General features: G+C 46.0%; 1 protein-coding gene across 1 annotated transcript in view; it reads left to right on the forward strand.

Moving 5' to 3' along the window:
- Positions 1-17,440: 17,440 nt before the first annotated feature.
- LOC309816158 (protein FAM170A-like) overlaps positions 17,441-26,497 on the forward strand; it is a gene marked incomplete at both ends in the record, with an annotated part of 102,858 nt that continues 93,801 nt past the window's right edge. Inside the window, 3 exons of the mRNA XM_082646814.1 lie at positions 17,441-17,510; positions 19,882-20,022; positions 20,803-21,486. Of these exons, the coding sequence (XP_082502940.1) occupies positions 17,441-17,510; positions 19,882-20,022; positions 20,803-21,486 (895 nt within the window). The remainder of the gene's footprint in view (positions 17,511-19,881; positions 20,023-20,802; positions 21,487-26,497) is intronic.

Below are 26,497 nucleotides of genomic sequence, written 5' to 3' on the forward strand. Positions count from 1 at the left end.
GCTCTGGGAATGAAGGTCCAAAAAGCACATCGGAGAATGTTCATAGTTGTAAACAAGCTCCACCTTTGAAACACGATCTACATAGAACCACATATACAAGCCTGCACGATGGATGAAGCCAAGGTCTCCTCCATGATTTCCCTTCTGACCACCTTATTGTCTCCTCAACCATAAAAGGTGAACTTGAAACTCAGGACCTTGCCTTGTCACCAGAAACATCCAAGCTTGGATCAGTCTTTCTAAGACCAGATACCTGCTCTCTGAACTATTAGAGACTTGTCACAAACACACAGGTAGAACAGGATTATTTCTATCTACCTGGGGACATGGAGTCTTTCACATTGCTCCTGATAAAACTCTCACAACAGCAAAACTTTACCTACAAAGGGTTCAAGCTATGACACTCCCAATTTCCACAAACCTCCTCAGCTCTTGTGAGTCACATGCAGCCAATTCCAGGAATTGGAAACATGGTTGTGAGGATGAAACTGACTTTGGGGCTCCCCTTGGATATGGTCTTCCAGACTTACCAAAAGGCCATTAAGAGGAAGGTTTACCCCACCTCAGGGAAACCCGAGGCAGTACTTGCAGTCAAGGGCTGGCCATGGCTTCTGAGCTACATCCAAAAAGAATTTCATACTGTACCTGGATCTGCTGAAGCCATTTCTGACTGTCCGAGAGCCAGCATGTACCGCTCCTCAACTGCCTCCATTGTGGATCATCAGTAGGGCTGTCAGATTTAGTAAATAAAAATACAGGATACCCAGTTAACCTTGAACTTCACATGAATAATAAGTCATTATTTTTAGTATAAGTAGATCCTATGAACTATTTGGGGCATACTTATCTTCAAAATGTACTCGTTGTTTTTCAAACATTCATATTTAACTAAACAGCCTATATTTCATCTGTCAACCCTACTCAGCAGAAATGATGGAGGCTCATAGAGATCCAGGAGACGCCTCAGCGCCTCCTCAGCTTTTATTTCTACGTTCTGGACAGCGAGCACGAACCTTCCACTCCGTCATTGGCTAGAATGGAGGATATTCTCTGTTTTAGAGCTTTTTCTACTTGTCATTGTTATTATCTTCCTTATTTTAAAGAGATGTTTATTTTTCCCCAAACTTAATAGCTCATCCAAAAGTATTTCAAAGTTCATTAGACAAGGGAAAAACAACATGGTTCTGAAAAGTGAAGGAAACCGCCTGGTGTTTAGTAAAGAAGTAGTAGGGAGATTGAAAAAGCCAAACTTAATAAGCAGATCTCTCCAAGGGTATTTTCAGAGCTTGATACCCTCCCACACCCTGAAAATATTATTACATCAAGAATGTAGAACTGCTAACCAAATGTAAGGCTCCCATATGATTCTATCAAACTGAGGATGCTTCTTTACTAAGCAGTGAGCACACTTGCTGCCCCAGGGACCTTGGCAGTTGCAACGTAGGGCTCTTCCCTTTGGGATGGAAACAGCAAGTTTTCCTGTGGTCTACACGCTGGCCCCAAAAATACTACACTCCCAATACTTGTCAACTTTAAGTATTTTCCTACATATCTCCATTTTTCTGTTACTATTTGAGCTACATCCTAGACTTGACACTACATAAATTGCATTCAAGAAGCTATTTTTAAAAGTTGGTAGGAAACCTTAAATCTATGGCTTGCAGTCCCTGGCTTAATTTCATCCAGGTGCATAAGGGTTTTCAAAAGTAGTCAGGTTAGTTACCCCGTATCACAGCCCCACGCTTGTGTCACAGATATAAAAATGGAACATGATATTTAAGGTTTTAGTTGCCAAATCATCAAGCCTCCCAGACAGAGGCAATAGAGCAAAATGATTACAGAGGCATGGATTTTGATTTGCTCCAGCGTCTTGGGCAAGTCACTTGGCCTCTGTATTTATTTGTACTTATCTGCACTTATCTGTCACTTGGGGGTCATAATTGTACCTGGTCCATGGGTACGCTGTACAAATGATCTGTAAAGTAGTTACAAGAAACCGACACAGAGTAAGCACTCCACAGACATTGGCGTTTAGCTATTGGAAATAGTTCTCCGTGAAACAGATGACTTTATCCGTGGATGACTCGGTGGGAGACAGTGAATCACAGAATCACAGCATGTTGAAAGTGACCTAGTTCACACTCTTATGTGAAAAAAAGAAAAGTGTGCATGGGTAGAAAATGTCTGAAACTTTACCTAACAAAGAGTTCATCATGTTAGCATTGAGGATTAGAATAAATCAGGAAAGGAGGAAAGAAAAACTTGAGTGTAATTCAATTTCTCTATCATTTGTGTTTCTACACTGAGACTCTGAATACACTGGAAGTGCAATTTTTTTTAATGTGGCGGGATAAAGGTTTTCAAGTTTTCCTGATCCATCCATATTATTATCTCAGAATTGCTGGCAGTTCTTGCCATCTTCGGATCTACAACCATGTGAGTCAGTGGGCCATTCTGGACGGAGGAGATAATAGAGCAGAAGTGAAGTGAGAGGAAAGGAGAGACAAGATTTTCTCTTTTCTCTTCAAAGAGGAAAGGTCTTTGGAATGGGAACAACTCACAGCCAAACTTTGGGGAAAGGATGTGATGGAAAATGAGACAAACATCCTACCCCTGTGATGAGAAGGATTCCCTGGGCTGGATGGAGGGAGGTCACAGGTGGCTGGACAAGGAAACCAACTAGGGAGAAACACACACAAGTGCAGGGCAAACACCCTGAGGCCACTCAGCCTGACTCCATGCAAACATGTTTCCAGCAGCCAGCCCTTCACCTGTGGCTCCCCAGCAAGACAGGTACCTCGGGGGTGCCAACTCATTCTGAGTCCATTATGCCTGGCCATTCATAAACCGCTGTCTAACGTGTGAGGAATAAACTCTCAATGTTTATGAGCAAACTGGGGAAGGAGATTGAAAGGTTACTTAAACGGAAAAAAAAGAAGTTCAGCAAGGCAAGATGGTAGAGACACAAGAAAAAGACCTTAAAAGATAGAAAGGATTTGCCAAAGAAGAGAAAGAAAAAGAAATGATTCCGATTGGGTTAACCTGCAGCTAGGAAGTTAAGAAAGATTATTGATGGGTGAAGACTATGGAATAAAGTGAATAAAATTTATCCAAAATTGCTGAGAATATGGTAAGCAGCATGATTATCAAATTATGAATTGGCTGCAATGGCATTCTAAGGGGACACTAGGAAGGGGAAGCAAATGTTCCTGAGATGACAGTAGCAGGGGGAAAGTTGTTTCAGGGGAAGATCAGTCTTGCAGAGGGTGTATCAGAGGAGGGCAAGTGTGAGCAAGCAAGGAAATACTAAGTGTATACGGTTCCTTCACTGAGTGCACCCAGCCCCGCGGTCAGCCTTGAGAACAAGCAGGACTTCAGGTACTGGAGCTACATTTCAGTCATCAAGACTTGAGAAGACACCCTTAACTCAGGTCTTCTCTTCAAACTCCATCTTTCCTTCTTAACCTTCATTTGGCCTCTTCCCTTACCCTCCAGCTGTGGACTGAGGCCACAGAGCAAGATGGGTCACTAGTGTCCTCCATCCCCTGGCGACTGTGGTTCACATCACTGGAGTACCAAAGGCAATAACCAAGTAACAGACACAAGAGTGTATGAAGAAGAAGAGATTCTGATAAGGCTTTCTGTGACAGTGTGGGCCAAGTCGGCTCTATATGGCTGGTATCACGTGAATTATGAGCAGCCTTAGGGGAGAAGTTCTCAGAAGGCAGAGCCTGGCTCTCGAGAGGCTCTGTGTGCTCACAGCCCACTCCAAGACCTCAGTTACAGCTTCGGCCCCCAATATCTCTCCCTCTGCCTGCTCACAGTTTTTGAAGTCTTCTTTCCTCCACATTTCTCTTGAGAGGTGGAGGAGGAAGATGAGCTTCAGGCCAGCTCAGACTCCCCTGGGATCCCAGCAGGATGCCTATCATTAACCTCCCACCTTCTAGGAAACTCCTAAGATCTTCACATTTGGGGCAGTTCTCATTTCAGCTGTGCTTCAAATTGCTGGCTGGAGACGGCCTGTTGGAAGGTGGCTAAAAGCAAGTAGCAATCCTTCGGGCAGCCTGGCCCTTCTCGACTGTCAGACATCTTCAGGGATATTCTAGGAAATGTTGTTTGTTCTAGAGAAGGGAGGGAAACAATCCAATTGTCCAATAATGCTTGAATGGAAAATAAATGATGCTATATGCATGTGATCAAATAATATCAAACAGTCAAAAATCAAAGACCTAGATCTCTATGGATTCACGTGGATAAATCTTGAAAACATAATATTGATTGAAAGAAAATAAGATAAAGAACGTTAGATTGTGATAACAGGTATGTAAGTATTTAAATATTTAAATCAATTCAACATATTGCTTCTATATATAGAGATGCAAGAAAATAAACTTTATCCAAAGAACACATTATTTACATTTAATATTCTCATTTATCTAGGAGACCCAAAAGAACCCACAGATAAACTAGCAGGAACTAATAAGACGGTTCAACAACGCACACACATACAAGATCAATAAATTTTAAAAATCAATCAGGCTCCTCTACACTGGCGATAACAAATTAGAAACTGTAAAAGAAAATAAGAAAAAAAGAAGATCTAAAAATTGTCACAAGAGCCATATAAATTATTTAGAGCTAAGCATACGTAGAAGGCAATATAACTAACAAACTGAGTACGAACAGTTAAACTCCGCCCAACCCAAGGTTAGGAAAAGACTGTTGTTACTTTATGAGAACAGACCCTCTTCTTAAGGAGCAGATCAGTAAGTGAGAGTGAATCAAAGAAACACAGCATTTGAAAAGTCAGCTAGTCCAAGCCTCTTGATCGCACATACAGAAGCTGAAGCCCAGATAGGTTGAGTTACTTGCTAAAGGGCCCAATGTCCTGACTCAAGGACTAGCATTTTTCACTCAGTCGCAAGACACAATCAAATGCAGTACCTTGGAGAGAGATGGGGAAAAAATGAAGAAATCAATTATATAGTTCCTCATCTTTAAGTACAGAAATAGCTGTGACAAAATTACACGTATTGAGGGAAAATTGAAGTGCAGAGTTTAAAATGTCAATAATCCACAGGGAAACTGGAGACCATTTAAAATATTCATATTAAATCTCTCTAGAAAAGACATTAAAAGATGTCCAATCAAAATGTGAATTTTATAATAGACATGGTATGATACAATTTATAATAGATATGGTAGGAACCTTTCCCTTTCACGGGAAAGCATCGGCTGGGAAAAAGGAATTGTTCTTGAAAATGGGGCCTGTGCTACTGCAGACACTGTGCTCACCCTAGGTCCATCGAATGCACTGATGTCAGCACTGAGGTCACAGAATTCCGCTGTGCGCCTGGCAACCCTGCAAACATAACAGCCCTGGTGAGCACTAGGCAGTACTGCTGGTTCACTAAGTGGTACAAGTTTTTCAGCCATTTAGGAGACTTGACTATTTTTGTTTGTATTGAATCATTTCAACGGATTGCCCAAGAGCCAAGAAGGGCCAACCTGTAGGGAAGAGGAGGAGTTGGACATCTCTTGAGGCATCTTCTAAGGGAGACTTCTAGTTGGTACGATGGAACGGCGACAAAAGAGGAAACATCTGGAAAATGAAGAGTCCCAGGAAACTGCCGAGAACGGAGGAGGTATGTGGGGGGCAACTTGTCTGGGGCACATGGGTTTCTGCCAAACTGAAGCTTCTCTAGGAAGCGGGGGACTGAGAACGTGTCACCTGTGAAGCAGGGAGCGAGAGACCTTGTCTCACTGATGCTGCCGTATATATCTGGAGGGCCCCTGTGGTGTGAGACGGCACAGAACGGCCAGATGCCCCCTGGGAGTTGGGAGGTCAGCTCCGCTGGTCTGAGGACTCTCTCCTGGGGCAGCCGGGCCTGGAGCTTTGTCGGACTCACAGCAGGCTGCATCCTGCTTGCACAGACCTAGAGGTGCAGCTTTGCTCAGTCCCCGATTTCTCTCTTATTCTCTTGGATCTTTCCCTGGGGTCATGAGGTGGGGGATGTGAAGGATGCAAGGATGCTGAGAGAGACCCATGAGTTGCTTGGCCTCTTTTACCAAAGTGGAAAGAGAAGCCCCATGAGTTGAAGGCCCTGTTGAAAAATATCTTGACAAGTGGAATGCACTTTGAAAGAAGATTGTTTGTCTAGGGATGGTGTCATATTGAAAGCAAGGAGGATTTATTCCTTCAACAGGAAGAATTTCCCAAAGGAGATCAAGGGAAGGGAAGGGTTTTCCAGAGACTGAGACCACGTGAGCAGGGGTGAGAAATGGCCTCAGGGTCCTGCGGGGAGCTCTGAGAGCCACGGGCCACGTGGTGCCTGCGTGCATTAAATGTAGGCGAGTAGCTTGCCCTGGGAGAGGGGTGGTCACCCCAGAGCTCCAGCTAGAGGCCTCTGCCCCAGATTAGAGCCCAGTAGCTCCTACCAGGCCCAGGGCCCTGGAGACTGTAGGATGGGCCCTGGGAATGGAGCTCTAGACAGCAGGCAGATTTCCAGGCAGTGGCTGGGACAGGCTGGGGAAGGCAATGACTGCCCCTGACCATTCAGAATATTTTGCTCTATGTTCCTGTGTGTGTGTGGGTGTGTGAGTGTGTGTGTGTGTGTGTGTGTGTGTGTGTGTGGTAGTGCAGAGAAGAGCGAGATGAATGGGGTTAGAGTGCTTACCAGATATAAAGTCTGCGTGGTAAAGTTCTTGTCACCCTGCCTGGACCTGGCTGACACTCGGTGTACGTAAGAGTGTATACAGAATTCTTGTTAGGGGTGTTTTATGAGACAGTAACTCATACACCCATGTACACTCTGATGCAGCAAAAATATCACACACCCCACATTTAACTTCCTTAGTAAACCACACACAGCACATGGAGGTATATACACGGATCCCTCCTGTACTACGTTCTCATACAACCCACCTGTATCACAATCCTCTCCTCCAACACCAAACGCTGGAGATGAGATATGTATATAGACACTCACACTATATATATAGGACACACACACACACTCACACTATATATATATATATATATATATATATATATATATATGTATCTCCACAACTCTCGCACAAACACAGCTAACTTCAGCCATCGCTAAATACCTCTGTAAGAACCAGTCACGTGTCATACACACCACACTTGTAACACATTCTTGAGTAATGCCAGACCCGCTTTGTACAAACCACAGTAAACCACAGTCTCAGTAACCCATGTCAGGATTGCCAGAGAAAATATGGGCTATCCAGTTCAATTTGAATTCCAGATAAAGAACAAGTAATTTTTCAGTATCAGTATGTCCCAAATATTGTATGGGCCATACTTACACTAAAACTAAGTAAGAACAAATACTGCATGGGAATACTTACACTAAAAAATTATTCTGGGTTTATCTGAAACTGAAATTTAACTGGGTGCCTTGTATTCTTGTTCGCTAAGTCTGGCAACCCTTATATACTTACCACCAGCTGATGTATTATATATTTATTGTAGTTTTGTTTAGTGTGTGTCTTCCCCTACTAGAATGTGCAGCGTTACCAAAGACTACAACAATGGAAGAGTGCCGGATACACAGGAGTAGCTGCTTACTGAATCTTGGTGAATGAATGAATGAACACGCACCATAAATACAAGCCACACCATGTAATGAGGAAACGTTACATGTCCCAGAATTCCTGACTTGTGAACAGAAACCATGCACACAAAGGCCACAGACACAGATAGACACGTCTGCACTGTGCTCCCCATGCCAACCCCACACTTACCACAGACTTAACTGATACACATCACTCACTCTTCCCACACACTCACAGTCACCACCGAGGCCTACATTACCAACTAGACAGTGAGAGAATAAGTATTGATTGGAATTAAATCCTGGAGGATCCACTGGGAACCACACTCTCAACTGTGTGTATTCACTGCACCTGACACGTGTCACACACTCAGTAAATATTTGTGGACAGAGGACTGATGAACCCACCCTGAGCCTTTCATTCCTCCCTCAGGAATCTCGAAGTCACAAGAGGATCCCCCTCGGCTTGGATCCACTGTGGTGGCCCAAGGCTGCAGCCCAGGGGCAGTGGAGGTCTCCTCTGCCCCTAAATACTTCTTCTGTACTTCTACTCCGCGCAAGCTCAGCTACGCTGGTAAGGGCGCGGGGCTCCTCAGGTGAGGGGGTGCTTGGCTGTGAGGCAGGAGGCACACAGATCCCAGGGAGGCTGAGAGGAAATCCAGGGTCATCAGAGGTGATGAGGGCTCTGTGGAGGAGCCTGGGCAGGATGGCTGAGCTGTTCCGAGGGCGTGGATGCCAGCTGAGTCTGGGGGGGCGGTGTGAATACTGGTAGTACCATGGTGGGGAAGTCAAGGAGCAGGGGCCGGAAAGGTCTGGGCTTGAGGTGGAGGGAAGAGGGACCAGATTAAGCATCTTCAGAGGAAAATGTAGGCTTTGTCTTTGCCTTTGCTTCCAGAGAAGGACAGAGTTCTGCATCATACACCTCCAGCCTGAGAGCAGGACCATCCAGCTCAGGTCCACACAGCTCACACATACAACTGCCCTCCAGGCACAGCCCTTCTCACAGCACACATAAACCCCAAGCACCACAGCCCCATTCCACAAGTAATGCACCACCGATATTACCAAAATCACACTCCTTGTCATACACGCATCCAGCCGCATCCCTCACATACCACAGCCCTCACCACCATACTCCACACCCCTGTATACAGACACCGCTCCAGTATCCCCCCCACGCACATGAAAAGCCCACAGATGACACCAGATACACCGCTCCATCCTACGGCCAACAGACACCAAGCTCACGACATAGCTACGTCATGCAAATGTCCCTCTCTCGTCTACCACACCTGCTCCCTCAGCTTCCGGCACGGCCCATGCATGTTATTATGGTTTTAATTTCCTTTTTCAGCAATGCGGAGATTTCGAGACACTGCCTGGCCTACAGCACCCCTAGCCCAGGTTCAGGAAGAAGGGGAGACCGCTCCCCCATCACACTGTGTCTCCTCCTCACTCTCTTCACCCTGTAAGGACTATCTGCACCCAGACAAAGAGGAAAGGGGCATGAAAATATACTACATGCAGGTACAAGTGAACAAGGGTGTCGCTGTCTCCTGGAAGACAAAGAAACCCTTGGAGTTGCCTGAAAAGCAGCTGACGATAGAAGAAGTGACCCTTCCTGAGGATGCGTGCACAGTAGGCACTTGCCCCTCTGATGTGTTCACCGAAAGCCTCCTGTCTGACAGTGAGCCCACTGGGGAGGAGAAAGAGTATGAGGAAAGGGCAGAGCCAGGCAGCCCATCAGGGTCACCTGCCGTCGAGGAGAGACCCAGGGCCAAGACACCGGACTGGATGGTGACCATGGAGACCGGCTTCAGGTGCATGGCCTGCTGCCGGGTCTTCCCCACCTTGGAGATCCTCCAGCAGCACGTGAAGGGCGGCGTCCTGCAGGGCTTCAGCTGCCGTGTCTTTCATCTCAACATGGCCCAGTGGATGGGCAATGTGGAATCCGAGAGCACACCTGAGGAGGAGGAGGAGGAGGAGGAAGAGAAGCAAGAAGAAAAGGAGAATGAGGGAGAGCAGCCCACGGGGGAAGGCCCCAGCCCAAAGAGACCCCGCAGGCAGGGTCTTTTCTCTCCTTTGAGTTCCAAACAGCAACTGAGATTCATGGGACAGAAGATCCTGGAGGACGGTGTGGCCGTCCCTTGGAAGAGGTAAGGCTTGAGGCTGGCAGTCTTCTGAGCCTATGTCACGGGGGCCCAGAGGAGTCTAAGGGAAGGGGCCGCACACATGTGCTGGTTTACCTAATGGCTCTGCAGTTGCATCAAATGGGACACACCCAGCACTAACAAAGGCATTGACCTCTGTTGACGTAAACAAGAAGGTGGAGCCTTTTCCTAGGAGTTTTCTCAGGGTCTGCACGATGGACCTCAACTCTTAGAGGACGTACTGCCAGCAGCTCCTTCTCGGCAGAGAGAGCCAGGAGTGGTCTCAAGAGAGGACAGGGGCCCTTGCAGGACCAGAACTTTGAGGTCTGAGAGCCTTGGGCCTGAGCCGAGATCTCACCCTGACCACTGGACCGAGCCTTCTGTGACAAAGGGGAATATGAAAGAGAGTCACGTGGAAATGAGGTCGCCCGAGATATGGAAATGTTCCAGAACCTTCGTTGCGTGGTAGTTGATCTGGAGCCAAGCTCACTGTGGTGTGTGTGGCTCTGAGCATTAAGGCAATGCTGGAGGGTAACACTGACCAGCAGAGCTTGGAGTGCTTCTTGTCTCTTCCTGTCCTACCTCATTTGTTTTATCCCTTCCAGGGAGAAGAATGGACCCTCGGGAGAGTAGCAGACAGAATGCCGTGGTCTGAAGGAGGATGAAGGGACCGGCACTCAGTCTAACATCATATGACAATAGAAGCGTCCTATGCAATAAAGGGCATTTTCCAAACCTTTCCTGGAGCTTTTATTTAAGGACATTTTTCTATCTATGCATCTATCTGTCATCTACATCTGTATCTTTCAAGGTTTGTGAACAAGCTTTCACATAAGCACTAGAGACGTCCGCCAGCATTTTCCAGAAGAGGCCTGCAAATTGCTGGGGACTCCTCACAAATAGGGAACGGCCACAACCCTTGCCACACAGACTATGCGCGTGGCCCTCCTGACGTACTCCCACTCTCTCTCTGAATTTCCCAACGTCTGAGATGAGGGTGCTGGCTGGAGGCAATGATCACGTGCAGGCTGAATCTTCTCCAGATTCTGATTCTCTTCCTGGGCATATCGTCCTCAAGCACAGTCTCCATGTCCCTGGCCACACTGATCTCTCTCCTTCAGTCCTTCCCTCCCTCCCTCTCCTGCCTCCCAGTGCAGAGAATACATTTTTGCATTTGAGACGACATTTATTTTTGGTTCACAGAATTCTCACCTGTTCTACTGTGGCCTCCGTTGTGAACATTCCAAAGCTGAGACTTTTCTGTTTTTCTCCCTCATTTCTGCTGAGTCTTTACCTTCCTAATGCAGTGAACTCAGAGTGCCTAGCTGACTGGATGGGGAAAAAGATCCAGGGGGCAAAGAGAAATAATAAAAGAATATATCAGTTAATTTTTCATAGTGTTATCCAACTACATATTTTTAAAATTTTGGAATAATATTAGGAATCTTCTCTTTATAAAAAACTGAATTATCGGGCTTCCCTGGTGGAGCAGTGGTTAAGAATATGCCTGCGAATGCAGGGGACATGGGTTCGAGCCCTGGTCTGGGAAGATCCCACGTGCCACGGAGTAACTAAGCCCGCACGCCACAACTACTGAGCCTGCGCTCTAGAGCCCATGCCACATCTACCGAGCCCACGTGCCACAACTACGGAAGCCTGCGTGCCTAGAGCCCATGCTCCGCAACAAGAGAAGCCACTGCAATGAGAAGCCCGTGCACCACAGCCAAGAGGAGCCCCCGCTCACTGCAACTAGAGAACGCCCGCTAGCAGCAACAAAGACCCAATGCAGCCCCAAATAAATTAATTAATTTTAAAAAATTGAATTAGTTTCAAGGGTACAATGTATAAAAGTACAATAAAAGCCCCCCTTCAAACCCCCCAACCCCACTCTCAAGATGGAATCGATATGCTGTGATACAATTTATAGTCGTAGTACTACTCCTCCTCCCACCACATCCGAAATCCTCTGAGCCAGGTGCAGCAGCTTCCTTTCACAATGCTAGGACCCGCCACAAGACACATGATAATCCCTTTGGTCATTTCAAGGAGCGGCACCAAGGGAACAGTACCGGGGAAATGCCACTGACAGCTCAGAATATCCATGGCATTTCTAGAGCCTCGGCACTGCTCTCGCTCTGGGAATGAAGGTCCAAAAAGCACATCGGAGAATGTTCATAGTTGTAAACAAGCTCCACCTTTGAAACACGATCTACATAGAACCACATATACAAGCCTGCACGATGGATGAAGCCAAGGTCTCCTCCATGATTTCCCTTCTGACCACCTTATTGTCTCCTCAACCATAAAAGGTGAACTTGAAACTCAGGACCTTGCCTTGTCACCAGAAACATCCAAGCTTGGATCAGTCTTTCTAAGACCAGATACCTGCTCTCTGAACTATTAGAGACTTGTCACAAACACACAGGTAGAACAGGATTATTTCTATCTACCTGGGGACATGGAGTCTTTCACATTGCTCCTGATAAAACTCTCACAACAGCAAAACTTTACCTACAAAGGGTTCAAGCTATGACACTCCCAATTTCCACAAACCTCCTCAGCTCTTGTGAGTCACATGCAGCCAATTCCAGGAATTGGAAACATGGTTGTGAGGATGAAACTGACTTTGGGGCTCCCCTTGGATATGGTCTTCCAGACTTACCAAAAGGCCATTAAGAGGAAGGTTTACCCCACCTCAGGGAAACCCGAGGCAGTACTTGCAGTCAAGGGCTGGCCATGGCTTCTGAGCTACATCCAAAAAGAATTTCATACTGTACCTGGATCTGCTGAAGCCATTTCTGACTGTCCGAGAGCCAGCATGTACCGCTCCTCAACTGCCTCCATTGTGGATCATCAGTAGGGCTGTCAGATTTAGTAAATAAAAATACAGGATACCCAGTTAACCTTGAACTTCACATGAATAATAAGTCATTATTTTTAGTATAAGTAGATCCTATGAACTATTTGGGGCATACTTATCTTCAAAATGTACTCGTTGTTTTTCAAACATTCATATTTAACTAAACAGCCTATATTTCATCTGTCAACCCTACTCAGCAGAAATGATGGAGGCTCATAGAGATCCAGGAGACGCCTCAGCGCCTCCTCAGCTTTTATTTCTACGTTCTGGACAGCGAGCACGAACCTTCCACTCCGTCATTGGCTAGAATGGAGGATATTCTCTGTTTTAGAGCTTTTTCTACTTGTCATTGTTATTATCTTCCTTATTTTAAAGAGATGTTTATTTTTCCCCAAACTTAATAGCTCATCCAAAAGTATTTCAAAGTTCATTAGACAAGGGAAAAACAACATGGTTCTGAAAAGTGAAGGAAACCGCCTGGTGTTTAGTAAAGAAGTAGTAGGGAGATTGAAAAAGCCAAACTTAATAAGCAGATCTCTCCAAGGGTATTTTCAGAGCTTGATACCCTCCCACACCCTGAAAATATTATTACATCAAGAATGTAGAACTGCTAACCAAATGTAAGGCTCCCATATGATTCTATCAAACTGAGGATGCTTCTTTACTAAGCAGTGAGCACACTTGCTGCCCCAGGGACCTTGGCAGTTGCAACGTAGGGCTCTTCCCTTTGGGATGGAAACAGCAAGTTTTCCTGTGGTCTACACGCTGGCCCCAAAAATACTACACTCCCAATACTTGTCAACTTTAAGTATTTTCCTACATATCTCCATTTTTCTGTTACTATTTGAGCTACATCCTAGACTTGACACTACATAAATTGCATTCAAGAAGCTATTTTTAAAAGTTGGTAGGAAACCTTAAATCTATGGCTTGCAGTCCCTGGCTTAATTTCATCCAGGTGCATAAGGGTTTTCAAAAGTAGTCAGGTTAGTTACCCCGTATCACAGCCCCACGCTTGTGTCACAGATATAAAAATGGAACATGATATTTAAGGTTTTAGTTGCCAAATCATCAAGCCTCCCAGACAGAGGCAATAGAGCAAAATGATTACAGAGGCATGGATTTTGATTTGCTCCAGCGTCTTGGGCAAGTCACTTGGCCTCTGTATTTATTTGTACTTATCTGCACTTATCTGTCACTTGGGGGTCATAATTGTACCTGGTCCATGGGTACGCTGTACAAATGATCTGTAAAGTAGTTACAAGAAACCGACACAGAGTAAGCACTCCACAGACATTGGCGTTTAGCTATTGGAAATAGTTCTCCGTGAAACAGATGACTTTATCTGTGGATGACTCGGTGGGAGACAGTGAATCACAGAATCACAGCATGTTGAAAGTGACCTAGTTCACACTCTTATGTGAAAAAAAGAAAAGTGTGCATGGGTAGAAAATGTCTGAAACTTTACCTAACAAAGAGTTCATCATGTTAGCATTGAGGATTAGAATAAATCAGGAAAGGAGGAAAGAAAAACTTGAGTGTAATTCAATTTCTCTATCATTTGTGTTTCTACACTGAGACTCTGAATACACTGGAAGTGCAATTTTTTTTAATGTGGCGGGATAAAGTTTTTCAAGTTTTCCTGATCCATCCATATTATTATCTCAGAATTGCTGGCAGTTCTTGCCATCTTCAGATCTACACCCATGTGAGTCAGTGGGCCATTCTGGACGGAGGAGATAATAGAGCAGAAGTGAAGTGAGAGGAAAGGAGAGAAAAGATTTTCTCTTTTCTCTTCAAAGAGGAAAGGTCTTTGGAATGGGAACAACTCGCAGCCAAACTTTGGGGAAAGGATGTGATGGAAAATGAGACAAACATCCTACCCCTGTGATGAGAAGGATTCCCTGGGCTGGATGGAGGGAGGTCACAGGTGGCTGGACAAGGAAACCAACTAGGGAGAAACACACACAAGTGCAGGGCAAACACCCTGAGGCCACTCAGCCTGACTCCATGCAAACATGTTTCCAGCAGCCAGCCCTTCACCTGTGGCTCCCCAGCAAGACAGGTACCTCGGGGGTGCCAACTCATTCTGAGTCCATTATGCCTGGCCATTCATAAACCGCTGTCTAACGTGTGAGGAATAAACTCTCAATGTTTATGAGCAAACTGGGGAAGGAGATTGAAAGGTTACTTAAACGGAAAAAAAAGAAGTTCAGCAAGGCAAGATGGTAGAGACACAAGAAAAAGACCTTAAAAGATAGAAAGGATTTGCCAAAGAAGAGAAAGAAAAAGAAATGATTCCGATTGGGTTAACCTGCAGCTAGGAAGTTAAGAAAGATTATTGATGGGTGAAGACTATGGAATAAAGTGAATAAAATTTATCCAAAATTGCTGAGAATATGGTAAGCAGCATGATTATCAAATTATGAATTGGCTGCAATGGCATTCTAAGGGGACACTAGGAAGGGGAAGCAAATGTTCCTGAGATGACAGTAGCAGGGGGAAAGTTGTTTCAGGGGAAGATCAGTCTTGCAGAGGGTGTATCAGAGGAGGGCAAGTGTGAGCAAGCAAGGAAATACTAAGTGTATACGGTTCCTTCACTGAGTGCACCCAGCCCCGCGGTCAGCCTTGAGAACAAGCAGGACTTCAGGTACTGGAGCTACATTTCAGTCATCAAGACTTGAGAAGACACCCTTAACTCAGGTCTTCTCTTCAAACTCCATCTTTCCTTCTTAACCTTCATTTGGCCTCTTCCCTTACCCTCCAGCTGTGGACTGAGGCCACAGAGCAAGATGGGTCACTAGTGTCCTCCATCCCCTGGCGACTGTGGTTCACATCACTGGAGTACCAAAGGCAATAACCAAGTAACAGACACAAGAGTGTATGAAGAAGAAGAGATTCTGATAAGGCTTTCTGTGACAGTGTGGGCCAAGTCGGCTCTATATGGCTGGTATCACGTGAATTATGAGCAGCCTTAGGGGAGAAGTTCTCAGAAGGCAGAGCCTGGCTCTCGAGAGGCTCTGTGTGCTCACAGCCCACTCCAAGACCTCAGTTACAGCTTCGGCCCCCAATATCTCTCCCTCTGCCTGCTCACAGTTTTTGAAGTCTTCTTTCCTCCACATTTCTCTTGAGAGGTGGAGGAGGAAGATGAGCTTCAGGCCAGCTCAGACTCCCCTGGGATCCCAGCAGGATGCCTATCATTAACCTCCCACCTTCTAGGAAACTCCTAAGATCTTCACATTTGGGGCAGTTCTCATTTCAGCTGTGCTTCAAATTGCTGGCTGGAGACGGCCTGTTGGAAGGTGGCTAAAAGCAAGTAGCAATCCTTCGGGCAGCCTGGCCCTTCTCGACTGTCAGACATCTTCAGGGATATTCTAGGAAATGTTGTTTGTTCTACAGAAGGGAGGGAAACAATCCAATTGTCCAATAATGCTTGAATGGAAAATAAATGATGCTATATGCATGTGATCAAATAATATCAAACAGTCAAAAATCAAAGACCTAGATCTCTATGGATTCACGTGGATAAATCTTGAAAACATAATATTGATTGAAAGAAAATAAGATAAAGAACGTTAGATTGTGATAACAGGTATGTAAGTATTTAAATATTTAAATCAATTCAACATATTGCTTCTATATATAGAGATGCAAGAAAATAAACTTTATCCAAAGAACACATTATTTACATTTAATATTCTCATTTATCTAGGAGACCCAAAAGAACCCACAGATAAACTAGCAGGAACTAATAAGACGGTTCAACAACGCACACACATACAAGATCAATAAATTTTAAAAATCAATCAGGCTCCTCTACACTGGCGATAACAAATTAGAAACTGTAAAAGAAAATAAGAAAAAAAGAAGATCTAAAAATTGTCACAAGAGCCATAAAAATTATTTAGAGCTAAGCATACGTAGAAGGCAATATAACTAACAAACTGAGTACGAACAGTTAAACTCCGCCCAACCCAAGGTTAGGAAAAGACTGTTGTTACTTTATGAGAACAGACCCTCTTCTTAAGGAGCAGATCAGTAAGTGAGAGTGAATCAAAGAAACACAGCATTTGAAAAGTCAGCTAGTCCAAGCCTCTTGATCGCACATACAGAAGCTGAAGCCCAGATAGGTTGAGTTACTTGCTAAAGGGCCCAATGTCCTGACTCAAGGACTAGCATTTTTCACTCAGTCGCAAGACACAATCAAATGCAGTACCTTGGAGAGAGATGGGGAAAAAATGAAGAAATCAATTATATAGTTCCTCATCTTTAAGTACAGAAATAGCTGTGACAAAATTACACGTATTGAGGGAAAATTGAAGTGCAGAGTTTAAAATGTCAATAATCCACAGGGAAACTGGAGACCATTTAAAATATTCATATTAAATCTCTCTAGAAAAGACATTAAAAGATGTCCAATCAAAATGTGAATTTTATAATAGACATGGTATGATACAATTTATAATAGATATGGTAGGAACCTTTCCCTTTCACGGGAAAGCATCGGCTGGGAAAAAGGAATTGTTCTTGAAAATGGGGCCTGTGCTACTGCAGACACTGTGCTCACCCTAGGTCCATCGAATGCACTGATGTCAGCACTGAGGTCACAGAATTCCGCTGTGCGCCTGGCAACCCTGCAAACATAACAGCCCTGGTGAGCACTAGGCAGTACTGCTGGTTCACTAAGTGGTACAAGTTTTTCAGCCATTTAGGAGACTTGACTATTTTTGTTTGTATTGAATCATTTCAACGGATTGCCCAAGAGCCAAGAAGGGCCAACCTGTAGGGAAGAGGAGGAGTTGGACATCTCTTGAGGCATCTTCTAAGGGAGACTTCTAGTTGGTACGATGGAACGGCGACAAAAGAGGAAACATCTGGAAAATGAAGAGTCCCAGGAAACTGCCGAGAACGGAGGAGGTATGTGGGGGGCAACTTGTCTGGGGCACATGGGTTTCTGCCAAACTGAAGCTTCTCTAGGAAGCGGGGGACTGAGAACGTGTCACCTGTGAAGCAGGGAGCGAGAGACCTTGTCTCACTGATGCTGCCGTATATATCTGGAGGGCCCCTGTGGTGTGAGACGGCACAGAACGGCCAGATGCCCCCTGGGAGTTGGGAGGTCAGCTCCGCTGGTCTGAGGACTCTCTCCTGGGGCAGCCGGGCCTGGAGCTTTGTCGGACTCACAGCAGGCTGCATCCTGCTTGCACAGACCTAGAGGTGCAGCTTTGCTCAGTCCCCGATTTCTCTCTTATTCTCTTGGATCTTTCCCTGGGGTCATGAGGTGGGGGATGTGAAGGATGCAAGGATGCTGAGAGAGACCCATGAGTTGCTTGGCCTCTTTTACCAAAGTGGAAAGAGAAGCCCCATGAGTTGAAGGCCCTGTTGAAAAATATCTTGACAAGTGGAATGCACTTTGAAAGAAGATTGTTTGTCTAGGGATGGTGTCATATTGAAAGCAAGGAGGATTTATTCCTTCAACAGGAAGAATTTCCCAAAGGAGATCAAGGGAAGGGAAGGGTTTTCCAGAGACTGAGACCACGTGAGCAGGGGTGAGAAATGGCCTCAGGGTCCTGCGGGGAGCTCTGAGAGCCACGGGCCACGTGGTGCCTGCGTGCATTAAATGTAGGCGAGTAGCTTGCCCTGGGAGAGGGGTGGTCACCCCAGAGCTCCAGCTAGAGGCCTCTGCCCCAGATTAGAGCCCAGTAGCTCCTACCAGGCCCAGGGCCCTGGAGACTGTAGGATGGGCCCTGGGAATGGAGCTCTAGACAGCAGGCAGATTTCCAGGCAGTGGCTGGGACAGGCTGGGGAAGGCAATGACTGCCCCTGACCATTCAGAATATTTTGCTCTATGTTCCTGTGTGTGTGTGGGTGTGTGAGTGTGTGTGTGTGTGTGTGTGTGTGTGTGTGTGGTAGTGCAGAGAAGAGCGAGATGAATGGGGTTAGAGTGCTTACCAGATATAAAGTCTGCGTGGTAAAGTTCTTGTCACCCTGCCTGGACCTGGCTGACACTCGGTGTACGTAAGAGTGTATACAGAATTCTTGTTAGGGGTGTTTTATGAGACAGTAACTCATACACCCATGTACACTCTGATGCAGCAAAAATATCACACACCCCACATTTAACTTCCTTAGTAAACCACACACAGCACATGGAGGTATATACACGGATCCCTCCTGTACTACGTTCTCATACAACCCACCTGTATCACAATCCTCTCCTCCAACACCAAACGCTGGAGATGAGATATGTATATAGACACTCACACTATATATATAGGACACACACACACACTCACACTATATATATATATATATATATATATATATATATATATGTATCTCCACAACTCTCGCACAAACACAGCTAACTTCAGCCATCGCTAAATACCTCTGTAAGAACCAGTCACGTGTCATACACACCACACTTGTAACACATTCTTGAGTAATGCCAGACCCGCTTTGTACAAACCACAGTAAACCACAGTCTCAGTAACCCATGTCAGGATTGCCAGAGAAAATATGGGCTATCCAGTTCAATTTGAATTCCAGATAAAGAACAAGTAATTTTTCAGTATCAGTATGTCCCAAATATTGTATGGGCCATACTTACACTAAAACTAAGTAAGAACAAATACTGCATGGGAATACTTACACTAAAAAATTATTCTGGGTTTATCTGAAACTGAAATTTAACTGGGTGCCTTGTATTCTTGTTCGCTAAGTCTGGCAACCCTTATATACTTACCACCAGCTGATGTATTATATATTTATTGTAGTTTTGTTTAGTGTGTGTCTTCCCCTACTAGAATGTGCAGCGTTACCAAAGACTACAACAATGGAAGAGTGCCGGATACACAGGAGTAGCTGCTTACTGAATCTTGGTGAATGAATGAATGAACACGCACCATAAATACAAGCCACACCATGTAATGAGGAAACGTTACATGTCCCAGAATTCCTGACTTGTGAACAGAAACCATGCACACAAAGGCCACAGACACAGATAGACACGTCTGCACTGTGCTCCCCATGCCAACCCCACACTTACCACAGACTTAACTGATACACATCACTCACTCTTCCCACACACTCACAGTCACCACCGAGGCCTACATTACCAACTAGACAGTGAGAGAATAAGTATTGATTGGAATTAAATCCTGGAGGATCCACTGGGAACCACACTCTCAACTGTGTGTATTCACTGCACCTGACACGTGTCACACACTCAGTAAATATTTGTGGACAGAGGACTGATGAACCCACCCTGAGCCTTTCATTCCTCCCTCAGGAATCTCGAAGTCACAAGAGGATCCCCCTCGGCTTGGATCCACTGTGGTGGCCCAAGGCTGCAGCCCAGGGGCAGTGGAGGTCTCCTCTGCCCCTAAATACTTCTTCTGTACTTCTACTCCGCGCAAGCTCAGCTACGCTGGTAAGGGCGCGGGGCTCCTCAGGTGAGGGGGTGCTTGGCTGTGAGGCAGGAGGCACACAGATCCCAGGGAGGCTGAGAGGAAATCCAGGGTCATCAGAGGTGATGAGGGCTCTGTGGAGGAGCCTGGGCAGGATGGCTGAGCTGTTCCGAGGGCGTGGATGCCAGCTGAGTCTGGGGGGGCGGTGTGAATACTGGTAGTACCATGGTGGGGAAGTCAAGGAGCAGGGGCCGGAAAGGTCTGGGCTTGAGGTGGAGGGAAGAGGGACCAGATTAAGCATCTTCAGAGGAAAATGTAGGCTTTGTCTTTGCCTTTGCTTCCAGAGAAGGACAGAGTTCTGCATCATACACCTCCAGCCTGAGAGCAGGACCATCCAGCTCAGGTCCACACAGCTCACACATACAACTGCCCTCCAGGCACAGCCCTTCTCACAGCACACATAAACCCCAAGCACCACAGCCCCATTCCACAAGTAATGCACCACCGATATTACCAAAATCACACTCCTTGTCATACACGCATCCAGCCGCATCCCTCACATACCACAGCCCTCACCACCATACTCCACACCCCTGTATACAGACACCGCTCCAGTATCCCCCCCACGCACATGAAAAGCCCACAGATGACACCAGATACACCGCTCCATCCTACGGCCAACAGACACCAAGCTCACGACATAGCTACGTCATGCAAATGTCCCTCTCTCGTCTACCACACCTGCTCCCTCAGCTTCCGGCACGGCCCATGCATGTTATTATGGTTTTAATTTCCTTTTTCAGCAATGCGGAGATTTCGAGACACTGCCTGGCCTACAGCACCCCTAGCCCAGGTTCAGGAAGAAGGGGAGACCGCTCCCCCATCACACTGTGTCTCCTCCTCACTCTCTTCACCCTGTAAGGACTATCTGCACCCAGACAAAGAGGAAAGGGGCATGAAAATATACTACATGCAGGTACAAGTGAACAAGGGTGTCGCTGTCTCCTGGAAGACAAAGAAACCCTTGGAGTTGCCTGAAAAGCAGCTGACGATAGAAGAAGTGACCCTTCCTGAGGATGCGTGCACAGTAGGCACTTGCCCCTCTGATGTGTTCACCGAAAGCCTCCTGTCTGACAGTGAGCCCACTGGGGAGGAGAAAGAGTATGAGGAAAGGGCAGAGCCAGGCAGCCCATCAGGGTCACCTGCCGTCGAGGAGAGACCCAGGGCCAAGACACCGGACTGGATGGTGACCATGGAGACCGGCTTCAGGTGCATGGCCTGCTGCCGGGTCTTCCCCACCTTGGAGATCCTCCAGCAGCACGTGAAGGGCGGCGTCCTGCAGGGCTTCAGCTGCCGTGTCTTTCATCTCAACATGGCCCAGTGGATGGGCAATGTGGAATCCGAGAGCACACCTGAGGAGGAGGAGGAGGAGGAGGAAGAGAAGCAAGAAGAAAAGGAGAATGAGGGAGAGCAGCCCACGGGGGAAGGCCCCAGCCCAAAGAGACCCCGCAGGCAGGGTCTTTTCTCTCCTTTGAGTTCCAAACAGCAACTGAGATTCATGGGACAGAAGATCCTGGAGGACGGTGTGGCCGTCCCTTGGAAGAGGTAAGGCTTGAGGCTGGCAGTCTTCTGAGCCTATGTCACGGGGGCCCAGAGGAGTCTAAGGGAAGGGGCCGCACACATGTGCTGGTTTACCTAATGGCTCTGCAGTTGCATCAAATGGGACACACCCAGCACTAACAAAGGCATTGACCTCTGTTGACGTAAACAAGAAGGTGGAGCCTTTTCCTAGGAGTTTTCTCAGGGTCTGCACGATGGACCTCAACTCTTAGAGGACGTACTGCCAGCAGCTCCTTCTCGGCAGAGAGAGCCAGGAGTGGTCTCAAGAGAGGACAGGGGCCCTTGCAGGACCAGAACTTTGAGGTCTGAGAGCCTTGGGCCTGAGCCGAGATCTCACCCTGACCACTGGACCGAGCCTTCTGTGACAAAGGGGAATATGAAAGAGAGTCACGTGGAAATGAGGTCGCCCGAGATATGGAAATGTTCCAGAACCTTCGTTGCGTGGTAGTTGATCTGGAGCCAAGCTCACTGTGGTGTGTGTGGCTCTGAGCATTAAGGCAATGCTGGAGGGTAACACTGACCAGCAGAGCTTGGAGTGCTTCTTGTCTCTTCCTGTCCTACCTCATTTGTTTTATCCCTTCCAGGGAGAAGAATGGACCCTCGGGAGAGTAGCAGACAGAATGCCGTGGTCTGAAGGAGGATGAAGGGACCGGCACTCAGTCTAACATCATATGACAATAGAAGCGTCCTATGCAATAAAGGGCATTTTCCAAACCTTTCCTGGAGCTTTTATTTAAGGACATTTTTCTATCTATGCATCTATCTGTCATCTACATCTGTATCTTTCAAGGTTTGTGAACAAGCTTTCACATAAGCACTAGAGACGTCCGCCAGCATTTTCCAGAAGAGGCCTGCAAATTGCTGGGGACTCCTCACAAATAGGGAACGGCCACAACCCTTGCCACACAGACTATGCGCGTGGCCCTCCTGACGTACTCCCACTCTCTCTCTGAATTTCCCAACGTCTGAGATGAGGGTGCTGGCTGGAGGCAATGATCACGTGCAGGCTGAATCTTCTCCAGATTCTGATTCTCTTCCTGGGCATATCGTCCTCAAGCACAGTCTCCATGTCCCTGGCCACACTGATCTCTCTCCTTCAGTCCTTCCCTCCCTCCCTCTCCTGCCTCCCAGTGCAGAGAATACATTTTTGCATTTGAGACGACATTTATTTTTGGTTCACAGAATTCTCACCTGTTCTACTGTGGCCTCCGTTGTGAACATTCCAAAGCTGAGACTTTTCTGTTTTTCTCCCTCATTTCTGCTGAGTCTTTACCTTCCTAATGCAGTGAACTCAGAGTGCCTAGCTGACTGGATGGGGAAAAAGATCCAGGGGGCAAAGAGAAATAATAAAAGAATATATCAGTTAATTTTTCATAGTGTTATCCAACTACATATTTTTAAAATTTTGGAATAATATTAGGAATCTTCTCTTTATAAAAAACTGAATTATCGGGCTTCCCTGGTGGAGCAGTGGTTAAGAATATGCCTGCGAATGCAGGGGACATGGGTTCGAGCCCTGGTCTGGGAAGATCCCACGTGCCACGGAGTAACTAAGCCCGCACGCCACAACTACTGAGCCTGCGCTCTAGAGCCCATGCCACATCTACCGAGCCCACGTGCCACAACTACGGAAGCCGGCGTGCCTAGAGCCCATGCTCCGCAACAAGAGAAGCCACTGCAATGAGAAGCCCGTGCACCACAGCCAAGAGGAGCCCCCGCTCACTGCAACTAGAGAACGCCCGCTAGCAGCAACAAAGACCCAATGCAGCCCCAAATAAATTAATTAATTTTAAAAAATTGAATTAGTTTCAAGGGTACAATGTATAAAAGTACAATAAAAGCCCCCCTTCAAACCCCCCAACCCCACTCTCAAGATGGAATCGATATGCTGTGATACAATTTATAGTCGTAGTACTACTCCTCCTCCCACCACATCCGAAATCCTCTGAGCCAGGTGCAGCAGCTTCCTTTCACAATGCTAGGACCCGCCACAAGACACATGATAATCCCTTTGGACATTTCAAGGAGCGGCACCAAGGGAACAGTACCGGGGAAATGCCACTGACAGCTCAGAATATCCATGGCATTTCTAGAGCCTCGGCACTGCTCTCGCTCTGGGAATGAAGGTCCAAAAAGCACATCGGAGAATGTTCATAGTTGTAAACAAGCTCCACCTTTGAAACACGATCTACATAGAACCACATATACAAGCCTTCACGATGGATGAAGCCAAGGTCTCCTCCATGATTTCCCTTCTGACCACCTTATTGTCTCCTCAACCATAAAAGGTGAACTTGAAACTCAGGACCTTGCCTTGTCACCAGAAACATCCAAGCTTGGATCAGTCTTTCTAAGACCAGATACCTGCTCTCTGAACTATTAGAGACTTGTCACAAACACACAGGTAGAACAGGATTATTTCTATCTACCTGGGGACATGGAGTCTTTCACATTGCTCCTGATAAAACTCTCACAACAGCAAAACTTTACCTACAAAGGGTTCAAGCTATGACACTCCCAATTTCCACAAACCTCCTCAGCTCTTGTGAGTCACATGCAGCCAATTCCAGGAATTGGAAACATGGTTGTGAGGATGAAACTGACTTTGGGGCTCCCCTTGGATATGGTCTTCCAGACTTACCAAAAGGCCATTAAGAGGAAGGTTTACCCCACCTCAGGGAAACCCGAGGCAGTACTTGCAGTCAAGGGCTGGCCATGGCTTCTGAGCTACATCCAAAAAGAATTTCATACTGTACCTGGATCTGCTGAAGCCATTTCTGACTGTCCGAGAGCCAGCATGTACCGCTCCTCAACTGCCTCCATTGTGGATCATCAGTAGGGCTGTCAGATTTAGTAAATAAAAATACAGGATACCCAGTTAACCTTGAACTTCACATGAATAATAAGTCATTATTTTTAGTATAAGTAGATCCTATGAACTATTTGGGGCATACTTATCTTCAAAATGTACTCGTTGTTTTTCAAACATTCATATTTAACTAAACAGCCTATATTTCATCTGTCAACCCTACTCAGCAGAAATGATGGAGGCTCATAGAGATCCAGGAGACGCCTCAGCGCCTCCTCAGCTTTTATTTCTACGTTCTGGACAGCGAGCACGAACCTTCCACTCCGTCATTGGCTAGAATGGAGGATATTCTCTGTTTTAGAGCTTTTTCTACTTGTCATTGTTATTATCTTCCTTATTTTAAAGAGATGTTTATTTTTCCCCAAACTTAATAGCTCATCCAAAAGTATTTCAAAGTTCATTAGACAAGGGAAAAACAACATGGTTCTGAAAAGTGAAGGAAACCGCCTGGTGTTTAGTAAAGAAGTAGTAGGGAGATTGAAAAAGCCAAACTTAATAAGCAGATCTCTCCAAGGGTATTTTCAGAACTTGATACCCTCCCACACCCTGAAAATATTATTACATCAAGAATGTAGAACTGCTAACCAAATGTAAGGCTCCCATATGATTCTATCAAACTGAGGATGCTTCTTTACTAAGCAGTGAGCACACTTGCTGCCCCAGGGACCTTGGCAGTTGCAACGTAGGGCTCTTCCCTTTGGGATGGAAACAGCAAGTTTTCCTGTGGTCTACACGCTGGCCCCCAAAATACTACACTCCCAATACTTGTCAACTTTAAGTATTTTCCTACATATCTCCATTTTTCTGTTACTATTTGGGCTACATCCTAGACTTGACGCTACATCAATTGCATTCAAGAAGCTATTTTTAAAAGTTGGTAGGAAACCTTAAATCTATGGCTTGCAGTCCCTGGCTTACTTTCATCCAGGTGCATAAGGGTTTTCAAAAGTAGTCAGGTTAGTTACCCCGTATCACAGCCCCACGCTTGTGTCACAGATATAAAAATGGAACATGATATTTAAGGTTTTAGTTGCCAAATCATCAAGCCTCCCAGACAGAGGCAATAGAGCAAAATGATTACAGAGGCATGGATTTTGATTTGCTCCAGCGTCTTGGGCAAGTCACTTGGCCTCTGTATTTATTTGTACTTATCTGCACTTATCTGTCACTTGGGGGTCATAATTGTACCTGGTCCATGGGTACGCTGTACAAATGATCTGTAAAGTAGTTACAAGAAACCGACACAGAGTAAGCACTCCACAGATATTGGCGTTTAGCTATTGGAAATAGTTCTCCGTGAAACAGATGACTTTATCCGTGGATGACTCGGTGGGAGACAGTGAATCACAGAATCACAGCATGTTGAAAGTGACCTAGTTCACACTCTAATGTGAAAAGAAGAAAAGTGTGCATGGGTAGAAAATGTCTGAAACTTTACCTAACAAATAGTTCATCATGTTAGCATTGAGGATTAGAATAAATCAGGAAAGGAGGAAAGAAAAACTTGAGTGTAATTCAACTTCTCTATCATTTGTGTTTCTACACAGAGACTCTGAATACACTGGAAGTGCAATTTTTTTTAATGTGGCGGGATAAAGTTTTTCAAGTTTTCCTGATCCATCCATATTATTATCTCAGAATTGCTGGCAGTTCTTGCCATCTTCAGATCTACACCCATGTGAGTCAGTGGGCCATTCTGGACGGAGGAGATAATAGAGCAGAAGTGAAGTGAGAGGAAAGGAGAGAAAAGATTTTCTCTTTTCTCTTCAAAGAGGAAAGGTCTTTGGAATGGGAACAACTCGCAGCCAAACTTTGGGGAAAGGATGTGATGGAAAATGAGACAAACATCCTACCCCTGTGATGAGAAGGATTCCCTGGGCTGGATGGAGGGAGGTCACAGGTGGCTGGACAAGGAAACCAACTAGGGAGAAACACACACAAGTGCAGGGCAAACACCCTGAGGCCACTCAGCCTGACTCCATGCAAACATGTTTCCAGCAGCCAGCCCT

Source organism: Mesoplodon mirus (genome assembly GCF_964341445.2).
Source record: "Mesoplodon mirus genome assembly, contig: SUPER_14_unloc_4, whole genome shotgun sequence".
Taxonomy (NCBI): Eukaryota; Metazoa; Chordata; class Mammalia; order Artiodactyla; family Ziphiidae; genus Mesoplodon; species Mesoplodon mirus.